This window comes from Zychaea mexicana, assembly GCF_025766255.1.
Source record: "Zychaea mexicana strain RSA 1403 chromosome Unknown BDB00scaffold_223, whole genome shotgun sequence".
NCBI lineage: Eukaryota > Fungi > Mucoromycota > Mucoromycetes > Mucorales > Lichtheimiaceae > Zychaea > Zychaea mexicana.
Genome location: NW_026516886.1, coordinates 24,721 through 37,900, shown reverse-complemented (window position 1 = coordinate 37,900; position 13,180 = coordinate 24,721). Strand labels below are relative to the sequence as shown.

Genomic DNA, 13,180 nt, shown 5'->3' with positions numbered 1-13,180 from the left:
CTCATATGCAGCTGCAATTGCTCCATTATAGTGACGAAGTTACCGATTTCTGTTCAATTGTGCTTTTTAGCAGCTTTCTTTTGATCTTTAGGACGAGGTATAATGGAGAAATTGTGTGGAATACGCATGAGAAGGCAAAGCAAACATGAACCTAAGTTAGTAGCCAGTCGTAAGTGGCTTTGGACCGCTTAAATATGTTACCCATAAGGCTAAACTTGATTTCCGCTTGCTTAAGTATAATCCTATATGTTTCAATTTGCTATCCCTCTGCCAAAAGTGACCAACTTCAGAAGCCTATAACTTTTTTTAAAGAAGCAAGAACTCAAATCTAATCCACAAATATTGTTTTTAAAGGTCTAAAAAACATAAGTAGCCGCTTCTTTTTTTATTTTAAGGTGACATTAAAAAGTAGTAGGGATTCAAAGATTACCCATAAATTTGCGGATTATAAGGTGCTTGCACCATATGATATTAATGAATTTGCAGTTAATGTATCTAATAGTAAACCATGCAGAAATTATAATGATGGGCAAATGTTTTTAGATATGAAGTTGGAAAATAAATTAAATGAAAATGATTGCATAGCATTTGATGGTGGTTACTACTACTATATTAAAAAATCTATAGATAATTGCGATAGAAAAGGAAATGATAAAATAAATCTTAATAATTTTATGTTTCCTATTAGAAAAAGTAAAAATATAGACTTAAATGATAATGAATTACTATACAATGAAACTTTTGGAAGTTTTAGAAGTAAAATAGAATCATGTCTTAGATTTCTTAGCAATAAATTCAAAAGGTTTAATAATAATGAAAGTACTATAAAAGTTACAGATTTAAAAATATATAATGTACAAATAAAATTATCACTTCTATTATTAAATATTCAAAAGTTTTGTCAGTTATATAATATACCTAATAAACCAAATCATCTGTTATGGGTTAATGAAAACTTTGATTATCCTAATCCTAATAGAAATAATAATATAAATAGCATTATATATGAATTTGATATATTAAGAATTACAGATATGACTAATCAACAAGATGCATTTATTTGAAACTACTTTGATGATAATCATAGCAATGAATTACCAATAATTAATATGGATATAGAAAATGATAATTATACAGATGATGATAGTTTTGAAGTTGGAAGAATTATAAAACATAGAAAATTTAAAAAACGAATGAAATATTATGTTAAATAGAAAGATTATGATGATTCACATAATGAATGGATTTGGCAAGAAGATCTTGATGATACAGCAATTATTGATAATTATATGGATTTATTTGAAAATAAAATGAATAGCTGAAATTTGGTCATTTAATGCAAACAAGATTGTTTTCCATGTATGAATTTGGAACCGAATATGAATTTGAACAGTGAGTTATATATGTATTTGCACATGTATATTTACTATGACTAACTTTCATATCATCGTATCTGTAGCCTCGTTCATTCTTTTATTCTCGATCCAACAGATTCATGCTGGAAAGGTCGACTAACAGAGGAAGAGTTAAAAAGAATCATTGATGCAACTGATCCAGGCCTTCTGGCAATTGGTGATGGCGTTCGATCCATTTTTGATCACTGTGAAAAGGCGCTTGCAACTGTTGATGGCGAGAATTCAGAGAGAAAGAGCGACGATATCATTGACACCATCTGGAAGGCAGTGACTGAGTTGGGCTTTTTTAACCCTCGAACTCACTTTGACGAAGATTGGGTACAAAGAATAATTCTCGATTTCCTCAACATGTATCGCAACGACACCTTAAGAGATATCGTTGCAAATGGCAGTGAGATGGATTTTGTAGCTCGTTGCTGAGTCAACTTGGACCGGTGCTATGAGAATATCGCTATCGCTGCTAGGTGGGTTTTTTTATTTTACTTTACTTTATTTTGCATTATATATCTGGTTATACGTGCTCTATTAACGACTCAAAAAAGGGACCGAGCATGTGTTTCCACGTTAGTTCGAGTAAACAACAATAGGGCAATAACTGGATTGAACTCGATTGCGGATAAGCAGTCGTCAGTTCGCCCCGACTTCTTGCTGATACACAATAATCTTGATATTGCTGTTGGCGAATGTGGTAAAGAGGATGCTGGCAGTATCGGAAAAAAAGAGATGGTGGAAAAACATTTGCATACACCAAAGATTATGAAAGATATTCTTGTAAGAATATTAGCAAAGGGATATGGTGAGAGTTCTCTTGCTCGAGTCATTAAAGTTACAGCCATCAACGAAAACAGTAAGTTCTTACTTCTGCTTTGTAGCAATTGTCATCACTGCGAACTTACAAACGAAATATCTATTGATTGACATTTTAGACACCCGTTTGCAAGTATCTATTCTTGACTCTCCAGGTGGATATGTTTGCCGGCTGTTAAACACAAATAATTTCGAAATCCCAACAATCCCACATCTTACCTCAGCACAACTATTCCCGATAATGAAACTTGCTTTGAAAACCAAGGTTCGTGCTCAAGTCACATTCTTATAATTTATTCACCATTATTAACTTTATGATCATACTAGATAATTGCTAAAAACGTTTTGAAAAAGATGGAAGAGCAACAAAACTCGAAAACAAACACTGAACCAGATATTGTATGTCTAAATAAGAAAGCGACAACAATTGAGTTACCCCCATGTCTTACCGTTAACAACAAAAAATAAAAAGTATCCAAGTAGTATACATGCTCAAAAATTCCAAGATCTGTATATATATATCTTTATATGAAGAACAACATATCCTATCATGATCATACTGTAAATAGCATTCACAAACTAACACTGAAACATGGCTATCTCCATAAATACTTTTTTTCTTGTAACAGAGCACAATTGTGAGGCTAGGTCCGTAGGACTAGCCTCACAATTGTTCTACAATAAATCTAGAACAATTGAACGATTCCTACGGAAGCGAACCAGAACTCATCAAGTGCTGATCTAACACAGACGCAGCAATACAAAAAACAAATAGAAGAGACAAAAGAGAGAACCCAAAAAACAGGGGAAGTAGAAAAGAAACAAAGAAACAAACCAAGTCCAAGCCGTCATGATTGTAACGAAGCCGACGGAATCGACAGAACGCGACTCGCTATGTTGTCTGAAAGCTGCAAAGATCGTCTATAGTGATAGTCGAAAACCGTACGTGAGGACCAGTTACCCACAGCCAGGACTTCGTCCAAAGAAGCGCCCCTTGTCAATGCCAAAATCGCCGCGACAGACCGGATCGACGGAAGGATATATCGTCAAGAGCCGTCGCAACCAACCCGAGATAGTAGCAACTTGAATAGGAGAAGAGACATTGACACTGTTGACGAAGTGCGCGCCAGTTGGACGAGCAGCAGCCCCCGGATGATCCCGCAAAGCTTGAAATGCGCGAACCGGACAAAGATCAGGATCCGAAGTCAGTGAATGGATGATGGGAGTCTTGATGAAACGTCGATTTTGCCGGCGTTCTTTAGGATTCACAATGCACAAATGCAATCGGTCTTGAGCATCGTCAAATCAATGCGATGAAGGTCAGATGGTCGCAGAAAGGCCGCGGTACCGAGCAAGAAGGCGGTCTTCTGGTTCAGCTTAATCAGTGGTGTTGACGCTGTAGATGTTAATTGTGACAAGTGAATTAAGGTAGGAGTGATATCGAAGGAGGGATGAGTCAATGGTCGTGGTGGTGCTGTCACCTTAATACGATCTAGCAAGCGTTTTAATCCAAGGTCCTTTCGAATAGATCCAGGGTTGCAATGAAAAACCAGGACCGCCGTCTTGAACAATAATATCGTATTTGCACTGTAACCTTGTTGATGAGCCAAAGACAAAATATTCACCAAATCAACTGCCGAAAAAGAGTTGATATCAACGCCGACGCGTGAGGCCCACATGACGAAACGTAGTTGGCCACCCAAATAAGAGAGATTCGTCGACGATCTAGAAAGTAGTGGGGCACATATGGCCTCTAAAGGCGCGGGCGAATAGCCACGCCCTGCAAATCTTCGCCGGATACTTGCCACACGCTGAGCTTCCAGCGCAGATTTGTTCATGGGGAGCGAGCGGATGGAGAAGTCAGCTGGATGTGACGCCGAGGATTGAGAAGAAGAGGAGGACGGGTCGCCATTTGCCGTAGCAGAAGAAACCAAAGCGCCGCCGGCCAATACGGCACCACTACCGTCGCTGTCTCGCCTTCGCGGGCAATCTTGCATAGAACCTTGAGAATCATCGACCATGGGGGATGAATCCAGTGGCGACGAAAGCAACTCCAAGAAAGACCCATCGCGTCTACCGCTATTGCGCCGGGGTCCAAGTGACGTGCCACATACTTTGGCAGGAGGTGCGTCGTTCGACACGCAAAGAGATCCACGTCGTGATTCCCCTGAAGAAGTTGTAACTGGTGGAAAGTCGCCGGAAGAAGGCGCCATTGTTGCTGAGCTGATAGATTGCGTGAGGCTTGATCGGCGTTACGTTGTGAATGCCTTGTATATGTTGAGCTTTGATCTGTAGACGACGCGAGAGACACATCTCCCACAGATCGGTTGCCAAGTGACTGAAAGATAGAGACCGTGTTCCCCCTTGCTTGTTGACGTAGGCTGATGCGGTCGTGTTGTCGGTGCGAACTAGAATCGTTGTGTGCGTGAGATGTCGAAATGTCTGAAGAGCAAGCTGGATGGCTCGTAATCCCCTCCAATTGATCGATTGAGCGGCTTCTGCGAAAGACCAAACACCTTGGACAGACTGATTGTTGAGGACCGCTCCTCAGCCCTTGTTGCTCGCATCGGCATACAGTGTATGACTCGGCGACGGTGTCAACAGAGAGCGGCCATACCACAAGAGAAGGTCCTTGCGCCATAGACGAAGCTGCGTCAAACAGTCGTGAGGTAGTTGATGAGGAATATCCCAATCCATCGGACGTCGGACCAAGCAATTCTTGTACCGCATCAACGCCTGGGTGTAAAGGTGGACAGGGAAGATAGCGATAGTCGCTGCCTTGAGCCGCATAGTCAGACTGTGAACCCTGCGAGGTGATTGAAATGTGTGTTTGATTAATTATTGAGCGCCGGATATCCCGAAGTTTGTGCCCTGGTAGTTGAGCAGTCATCGTCGTCGTATCCAGCTTGTAGCCTTAAATGTTCGATCTGTTGAGAGGGAGTCAGGTGGGATTTCCGCAAGTTGAGAATCCAACCCAGCTCCTGTGATTTGTTCACCAGAAGATGAGTGTGTTTTCCTAGTCATACCCGCTGTTTCATAGTAGTCGCAGCAGGGAAATGAAGCCGCTTCAAATCCTCATAGGACAAGCAGAAATATATCGATGTCTTATAACAATGAGAGAGTTGAGGTTGTACCATAACCATAGATAGCTATGATACCCCGGTCTCTTTGCTCGTTTTACTTATCATATAGTAAAATTAACCCACAAAATAGATAGGACGTGTGATGATAGAGCTATAATAAAGATAATAAGGGACAAGATTAAGTATCTTTGAGATGATGTTTTATTCCAACAAAAGATAAAGCTCTTTTATATTCAAGCTATTAAGACGGCGATATCAATTCATCCGACTAATGGATAACTATGTGATAAAGGATGGATCAAGGACGTATCAGAACTTCTATTGAAGTCGCTATGTTAATCGGGCACATCTTTGAAACCGGCGTTAGCTGATGTAATGGCCGAGGTACCTGTTGATAGGTTCATTGTCCTGTTCACGTAAGGTGGATCATCTGAGTGAGAGATTTTATTCAATAGTGTTTAGCCGAAATGCCGTAGTATTCATACGTGTGTGCTATAATGTTTAACCGAATATCTTATTGTTGATATCTTAAGCAGTGTATTAATGTGGTTCACCACAGGACGTATATAGCCTCAAATATCCTTTATGAAGAAGTTGCAAGTACAATTGTGGTATTAAAGTATGTCACTCGAGACATATACAAGCTAAAAATATAAACTCATATTCTACTAGATGAAGTTTTTGCTAACTGCTATTATACCATTGCTTACCGCTTAATTTTCTATTTAAACCTACCAGAGAAACGCCATGCATTGGAGTCTAATTATTACCGTTATACCATACTCTCACAAAAACCTTCATGGCATCTACGTAAAACCAATAGACAAAGCAAACTATTGATCCGGATTGTCAGTCGTGAATATGTAGTATATATTTTAAGTGATCTTAAAAGGATTTTCCTTATTCCTGCTGCTGTTGTTGTTGCTGTCTTGGTGCTAGCACGAATCGAACGTTGTTCAAACATTCAGCAAGCTCAAATTTCGCATTTCGAGACAAACGAGAAGGATGATCGCGCGGAATATCCGGCCAGCCTTCCATGACAATATCCTCATACATCCGTTCATCCTTCCAGCGCATATTGGCATTGTCATCGATATTAATGCCGTAAAATTGCTGTACGGCTTGCCCTAAGGTTTTGCAAGATGACAGATACATTATTAAATGTCTCCTGGTATTGATTCATACGATAATACTTACTATATAGACCAAAAATGGTATCTCGATTATCTTTCTCGTTACGATGCTGATTTTTTTTGGAGATAGATCTATCAGCAGCTGCAACAAGAGATGGCGCAGGCACACTGTGATTCGTGGCAGTGGTTGTAGTGGTAGAGGGAATAATAGTGGTAGCGGCAGTAGTAGTCGAAGAAGACGTTGGTGTAGCGAAAGACGAACCAGAGGCAACATTCGTATCAATGGCATTGTGTGCTACTTGCGCTGATAAGCTAAAGCATAAGTACTGAATTGTGGCAGTTTAAGTCATACAGTCTTAGGAGTACCTCGGTTATAAGTGATCATTTCATGTTGGAAATCGTCAATGAACGACCGGCTGGTAAGTTCGACTTGACCATGTTGCATCAGCTTATAGAAATGGCCTCCGCCAACCAAATGTTTCAATTAGATGGTATCCTTCACATATCTTTAAGAAGTTGTATTTACCAGAGCCATAGCCATCCCTATAAGGCTTGATGACGCCGTCCGTTTTGCTTGGTGCAAGAAAGCAAATGCTTTCTACACCACATTCATCCCTCAGCATGGTGAGATTTTTTTCAAGAGCAGGTATGAGGCGATGGTACCTGTTTCGCATGGTCTTCTGCGTACCAATCATCTCCTCATTCAACATTTGTGCCTTGTCTTCATACGGTTTCCGGGCACCTTCATCCATCTCCCTTCAAATTGCTCCTCTGCGAGCCTGGATGTTTCCGATTGATCTTTTGTTAATTTTCAATTCTGCTTTTTCTAAAACATAGTTTCACACGTCATAAGAGGGTGTTCAGCGTTCTTAGTTGTACATAAGAGATAGAAGATAATAAACTATGATAACCATCAGAATCAAAAGGGCGTTTCTGAAAGACGTTGAAGCCAGAAAACCCGCCAGTATTTTTGCGAATGAATGTTGGTTTCAAGTGCTTCAGAGCGTCTACAGGCGCGTTGTACCTCTCGGCAATACGAGCAAGGCGTTCCTGATACTCCTTCTCCATAGCCTTGTTCAAAGCGCGGACTTCACCCATCATCGTAGCTTCTCTGTTACTGTCGGTGGCATCAGTAGTAAGTGCAACGGCCGCAGAAGAAATATCACTGGGGCAAGGGGTGTCCATCAAATGAAATGCCTTCAAACGATCAATTTCGTTCAAAAGCGCGTTCAGTTGAACAGCCACCTCATCATGTTCGCAAAAAATTGACTGAATGTTCTCGTCTTCTGCAATCCACTTTGCTTCCTCGTCACTTATCGCTCCTTCTTCTTGCGTAAGTGCTTCTGTAGCTTTCTCGAATTTCTCAATGAGTGTTTGGTCGTTGCGATGTAGCATGGTTATTTTGATTTGGGATTAGACTATGATTGGGAAATATGAGTAGTGATTCCTTGTTTATTTAGAACTCGAAGGTTGCGGTTAATTTGCGGTTATAATCACGACCTGAAGCTCGGCAACCGCAACACCCAATTTTCGACTGTTGAGGTCGGGCGGGGGTGGTATTCTTAGCTGGCATATGACGAACGAAAAGGCCGACGAGAAGGATGGGATACTCTAGATTTTCTTGTTCGTCAATTTAGCAAACATTGACATCCGCTCACACTATCATACTATGATTAAGAGAATGCATAGTCTGACCGGGCTGCTTGTATCACATTCTTGCTTTTGTACACTCGACACATACACATCACAACAAATATACATGTATGTAGCTCTAATAATGCAGCAGTCATATGCAGTATAGCAGTAACATATCGTTACGCTGGAGGAGGCGGGATTATTATATATGATACAATGTCATCATGGATTACACAAATAAAATAAATGAAAGGACACACGCACTTGAAAACGGAAATAGGTTAGCGTCAAGCACAGCATCAGAGCAAGTAGCACGTAGACGAGGAAATGAAAATTGGATGGGGTAAGCGATCTCAAATGTGTAGTAAACTGCTGAAGAGAAATTAAAATTTAAAGGGGTCATCATTGATTTGGTTACACACTTTGCGGATCACATAGATCGTTGTACTGAAAAGAGTAGTTGCATTGTCCAATGTGCATACTATCATATATGAAGCGGCGACTTAACAAAGGAAAAAACAAATATTCATAGTGACCCATAGCTTTTTCTGTAGTACTATCGTCACTGGATTTAGCCATTTATCTGCTTCCATGATGATCAGCTTGTTATAAATCGCATGGACGACGCAAACAATATATAATTCGTCGTGTACGATTTGTATTTCAAAAAAGGCACAAAAACAAGAAGTGATTGGTGCAGATCACTGTTTGTTGAAATGCTATTATTATTACAACGTGATGTGTCTTAATTTTCTTAAAATTGCTTTTTGTGGGTGTTTACAAGCGTAGTTAAAGTGGCATTACGCTGCAGCAGCTATATAGATCTAGATCCTCTTCCTTTGATCTCGTACCGAATTCGTTGATGTAATTCATGGGATAACGATTTGTTGCTTACATACGTATGTCTCATATAGCGCTTTTGAGAGTGAATGAATAAAAGAATCGTATACGCATAATCATTACAACAGGCATTTTCCATGCGTTAATAAACGGGAATGGTGAGGATATCTGTGGATTAGGGATGGGTGCCGCAAGTCAGTGCCGCAAGGGGGTTTGATCGGAACACAAGTTTTGCCTCCAGCAAGTTTCACTGAATGTTGCTAGACTCACCCATTACCGAGAGTATGCCGCGAGTATGTAGAGAGAAATACGCGTTTTTGTCGCTTGATACGATATAGTGGTGGTCCTTACCACTATCATGGGAAGTTTAAGTTAAGCGGAAATGAAAAAGAAAATGTACAGCAGCAGCAGCAGCAGCAACAAACATGCTATGTGCACCACATTATTTGAGATAAAGTAAAATATCCCCACAACCCTCTAATTTATTATTGTAAGGTTTACGGAAATTTAAGCTCATTTACTACTTATAATACTTTATTACGCTGATAGAAATGTAAAGTCTGCATGTGCGCATACATATATCATGAAACAAAAGCGACACATCCGCCAAGCGAAAAGATAAATTGGTTCTGTGTGCTTATTTTAAAGAAAATGTACAGCACAGATACTGTGCGTAGATCATGTTAATAGAAGGCTAATAGAAGAGCCACCTCTTTATCGATCTAGCTAGTTGTGGAGCTGCTCCGCTTAATATGAAACAAGTCTCTAATTAAAGAAATTTTGCAGGCACATTTCTTTTAGCAGGCTTACGCGAAATGTGCAAGCTTCAACCAAAGGCGGGATGGGCCGGTCTTAGGGGGTTTTGCGATTAATATTATGTGCATTTGAAGTACACCCCTTGACCTTTGGGTCGGGAAAAGATCTACCTCCGCTAAGAGAGAGATAGAACAGACGGGCAAGTATACTTGAAACTTATTAGGTCGTGGAGCCCGAGCATTAAGCTATCCTCGCTCACCGTCCTTTTGGGCAGATAGTGAAAGGAAAAAAAAAGATATAAAAGACGAGCAGTTCGACCAGATCTTTTTTTTTTCACTCATTACACATAATCAAGTCCATTCCTTACTAAAGCAAAGCTCCCAGCCTTCTTACTTAACCTTCTTCATCTCTCTCTAACAACTCGTCATCTTACAATGCGTTTCTTCACCTTGACCGTTGCTGCTCTTATGGCTGCCATGACTGTTCACGCTGCTCCCGCTGCTCCTGCCCAAGGTGCCACTTCTGCTCTTGGCTCTACTGCCCTGGCCGGCACTGCTTCCAGCCCTCTCAGCCTCAGCAACATCCAGCTAACCCAGTGCGTCACCCAGATTGTCAACCAGAACGCCAAGACCTGCGACCCAAGGACTCTTGTTCGAGGCTTGGACTCTGCTGCTTTCAACGTCCTCAACATTGTCGGAAACACCGTCGACGGTCTTCTTGTTTCCATTGATGGCCGCATCCTCCACTTGGATATCCTCACTGAATTGGTCACCAAGGCCACCGGCATTCTCAACGACAAGGGCATAACGATCACTGTTGACGCGGTTCTCCAGGTCGTCGTTGGTTTGGTGCAGCAGTGCCCCACCGGTGAAATCACTTCCAAAGTCTTGAGCAAGATCTCCATCACTCAAGTCACCTCTGTCCTCAACCTCAAGCGTGATGGCGGCGTCCTTGATCCCGTTACTGGACTTGTTGCCACCCTTCTTGGTCCCAGCGGCTTGTCCTTGGACGAAGTCAAAGCTCTCGTTGGCAACACTCTCAAGGGTTTGGGCGTTGCTCCCATTGTCAACAATCTCACTGCCACGGTCAAGTTGGAAGTTTGCTCGGTTCTTGAGAACGTCAACATTGTCCAGTGCGACCAGGTGTTGGCTATCCTCGGCAAGGAAGGCTCTTTGCTCTAAGTCACTCACTTAGTAGCAGCTAACATAACGCCATAATGCCCTTTCCTTAATCTCGAAAGTCGCATATGTAGTTGTACCTGTTTTTTCATATCTCCATCCATCCTCTTTCCTATCCATCTCTCTCTGTTGTTGTTCAGCACATATACTATTTTTGCTACCAGTATAATAAAAGAATCTCTTGTTCTATTAAAATTTACATTATTAACATATCCGAGATATGTAGTATCCCATTTCTCCGCTTCTTTGTTCAGTTGCCTAACATTACCCATACAAGCTATAATGAGTCTACGAGACTATCTACACCGACTGTAAGAATAATGACTCCTTTTATACGAGATGATGGCAACTGACCCGGGAACATATCGTAATCCTTTGTAACAAGGTATCCGCTACAGTCTTTTAAACTTTGGAGGAAAGCTATGCGATCACCTCCTCTCCATTCGGATTCAATGCCATTAGCGGTGGATGGAGTAGCACAATTAGAGAAGCTACTTGGCATCGTGCATCGATCGGAAGATCCAGCTGAGGATTTGCTAAAGCATGCAGGGTTCTCAATACAAAAGTGTGTATCTTCGGTCCAAGGAGCAGGTATATAAGGAAACAACTTGAGTATCATGCGGACTTTTTTTTTGACAGGCTCTTTTGCTAAAATCTGTTTGGGTTGTCAAGGCAATGGCGTGTTATTGCGTGGTCGTTGCCAGGCAGGGCAAATTGTTTGTTTATATCCAGGCACCGTTTATATGCCATTCGAGCCTCTGCTATTCGCCAGCATAGCCAACAGCTACATACTAAGATGCTACGACGGTTTATTTGTTGATGGCAAAAGCACAGGCAAGTCACCTTTTGCATTCGGCCATGTATAAGCTCAAGTGCTGGAACTAATACAGCTTCTCTCACACAGGACTGTCCGCTAGAATATTTCGATCCATATACCATCGTGAGAATTGGCCTGGTGCTATTCAGACGAGTGATATTACCTGGATAACGGATGAACTCAGGTAGCGAAGATCTACTTGTAGTCGTTATCATCACCTGATATACTAACACTAACTGGATAACTCTATCATTTTCTCAAACAGAAACCCACTTGCAATAGGGCAGATTGTTAACAATGGCACTTCTACGTTTCATCCCAACGGTAAGAATTTTTGTTCCTTTTCCTATTCTGATACATCGTTCCTTCCATTCATTCCTGCTCTACCACAGTACAATATCACGAAATCGATTTGCCACCGAGCTTCCCCACTGAGCTACGCCAATACCTCCCCAACATATACTGGAACGGACTCAACACAATGACACATTATACACGGGTTGTAGCGCTAATGGCTACTAAAGATATTAAGGATACCGAACTTTTTTCTACATATATGGATACAGTATAGTCTAAAAAAGACATATAATAATAAGCAAATAAAAAAGCCTCCGTTTACAGCAGATCGAAATCATCCAACTACAGAAAACAGTATTTTTTTAATCAGTTTCCATGAAGAAGTAATAGAATGAGACAACACTCTCCTAGTTTTCCATCAATCCAGTGCCAAAGCTCATGAAGAAAACACAAATACATTACCTTGTCGTTGTACTTCATGATCTTTCTCTTGATCTTGGAAGTATCCACCCAGGTGACGAAATCCTCCATTGTTCGAGTGACGAGAAAAGCTGAGTCTGTGATCGTTTGAGGTCCAACACGAACATGGCCTTGTTCCACAAACGTAACTGCTTCTTTGACTGTTTCTGCCATCTTTAAACGACACATGACAATGGGCAGTCGCCTCCGGCAAAAGGCAGAGACGGTGACTTTGTTACAATCGCTAAATTTGCTGGTCGAGGTGATAATGCCCATGGAATAGAGTTTGTCGAGAAGTGCCTTTTCTTGTTCTGTCCGGAATGGATCTCGTGAATCCAAAAGCGAGATTTTGTTGGCTAGTTGTTTGATGTTTCCTGCAAGTTTGTTATATCTAATATACAGAAATAGGTGGATCCTCAGTGAATTAATATTTTCCTTTTTTTTTCTGTTATCGAGATCGAGGTTTGCGATTAATAAAAAAGGGTAATCTTTACTTGTGATAGTCTTCTCGTTGCTGTAAATGGTATCGTCGAATCACTTTGATTTCGCGAATATTGTCTTCTTTCTTCCATTGAAGAAAGTCGACCTTCTTCAAAAGCTTTTGTTCGTGGTATTTCAATTGTCTCATGCTTTAGGTGCTTATAAACAGTAGTGGAAAGTGAAGAATAAGAAAAAAAAACCTGGTTGCTTAAAAAGAAGTTTTTGCAACTCAAAAAAAAAAAAGCCCGCCAGTCATTGTATGTGGAAAAGACAGCAGCCT

General features: G+C 40.9%; 7 protein-coding genes across 7 annotated transcripts; 4 read left to right on the top strand and 3 right to left on the bottom strand.

The window, feature by feature from the left end:
* Positions 1-485: 485 nt before the first annotated feature.
* On the top strand, positions 486-1,064 carry BDB00DRAFT_777134 (uncharacterized protein; the record flags this gene model as incomplete). Its single annotated transcript, XM_053120301.1, has 2 exons — positions 486-771; positions 838-1,064. Coding segments are annotated over 2 exons (513 nt in total), but the record flags the coding sequence as incomplete, so codon positions are not given.
* Positions 1,065-1,357: 293 nt separating this feature from the next.
* Positions 1,358-1,835, top strand: BDB00DRAFT_793694 (uncharacterized protein; the record flags this gene model as incomplete). Its single annotated transcript, XM_053121237.1, has 2 exons — positions 1,358-1,392; positions 1,460-1,835. 2 exons carry the CDS (start codon positions 1,358-1,360, stop codon positions 1,833-1,835), a joined length of 411 nt encoding a protein of 136 aa, XP_052972360.1.
* Positions 1,836-3,487: 1,652 nt separating this feature from the next.
* BDB00DRAFT_793693 (uncharacterized protein) lies at positions 3,488-4,435 on the bottom strand (the record flags this gene model as incomplete). The annotated part of the gene is made up of 1 exon (XM_053121236.1): positions 3,488-4,435. One exon carries the CDS (start codon positions 4,433-4,435, stop codon positions 3,488-3,490), a length of 948 nt encoding a protein of 315 aa, XP_052972359.1.
* Positions 4,436-6,962: 2,527 nt separating this feature from the next.
* Positions 6,963-7,873, bottom strand: BDB00DRAFT_264762 (uncharacterized protein). Its single transcript, XM_053116709.1, has 3 exons — positions 7,684-7,873; positions 7,350-7,635; positions 6,963-7,264 (listed from the first exon to the last, which is right to left on the bottom strand). The coding sequence occupies exons 1-3, from the start codon at positions 7,831-7,833 to the stop codon at positions 7,197-7,199; spliced, it is 504 nt and encodes a 167-aa protein (XP_052972358.1). The 5' UTR covers positions 7,834-7,873; the 3' UTR covers positions 6,963-7,196.
* Positions 7,874-9,968: 2,095 nt separating this feature from the next.
* BDB00DRAFT_863184 (uncharacterized protein) lies at positions 9,969-11,185 on the top strand. Its single transcript, XM_053126117.1, has 3 exons — positions 9,969-10,846; positions 10,928-11,033; positions 11,116-11,185. Exons 1-3 carry the CDS (start codon positions 10,104-10,106, stop codon positions 11,128-11,130), a joined length of 864 nt encoding a protein of 287 aa, XP_052972357.1. The 5' UTR covers positions 9,969-10,103; the 3' UTR covers positions 11,131-11,185.
* Positions 11,018-12,281, top strand: BDB00DRAFT_264733 (uncharacterized protein). Its single transcript, XM_053116708.1, has 5 exons — positions 11,018-11,438; positions 11,520-11,681; positions 11,752-11,848; positions 11,930-11,988; positions 12,057-12,281. Exons 1-5 carry the CDS (start codon positions 11,270-11,272, stop codon positions 12,233-12,235), a joined length of 666 nt encoding a protein of 221 aa, XP_052972356.1. The 5' UTR covers positions 11,018-11,269; the 3' UTR covers positions 12,236-12,281.
* Positions 12,280-13,048, bottom strand: BDB00DRAFT_777133 (30S ribosomal protein S4; the record flags this gene model as incomplete). The annotated part of the gene is made up of 3 exons (XM_053120300.1): positions 12,280-12,303; positions 12,424-12,811; positions 12,915-13,048. The coding sequence occupies 3 exons, from the start codon at positions 13,046-13,048 to the stop codon at positions 12,280-12,282; spliced, it is 546 nt and encodes a 181-aa protein (XP_052972355.1).
* Positions 13,049-13,180: the final 132 nt, after the last annotated feature.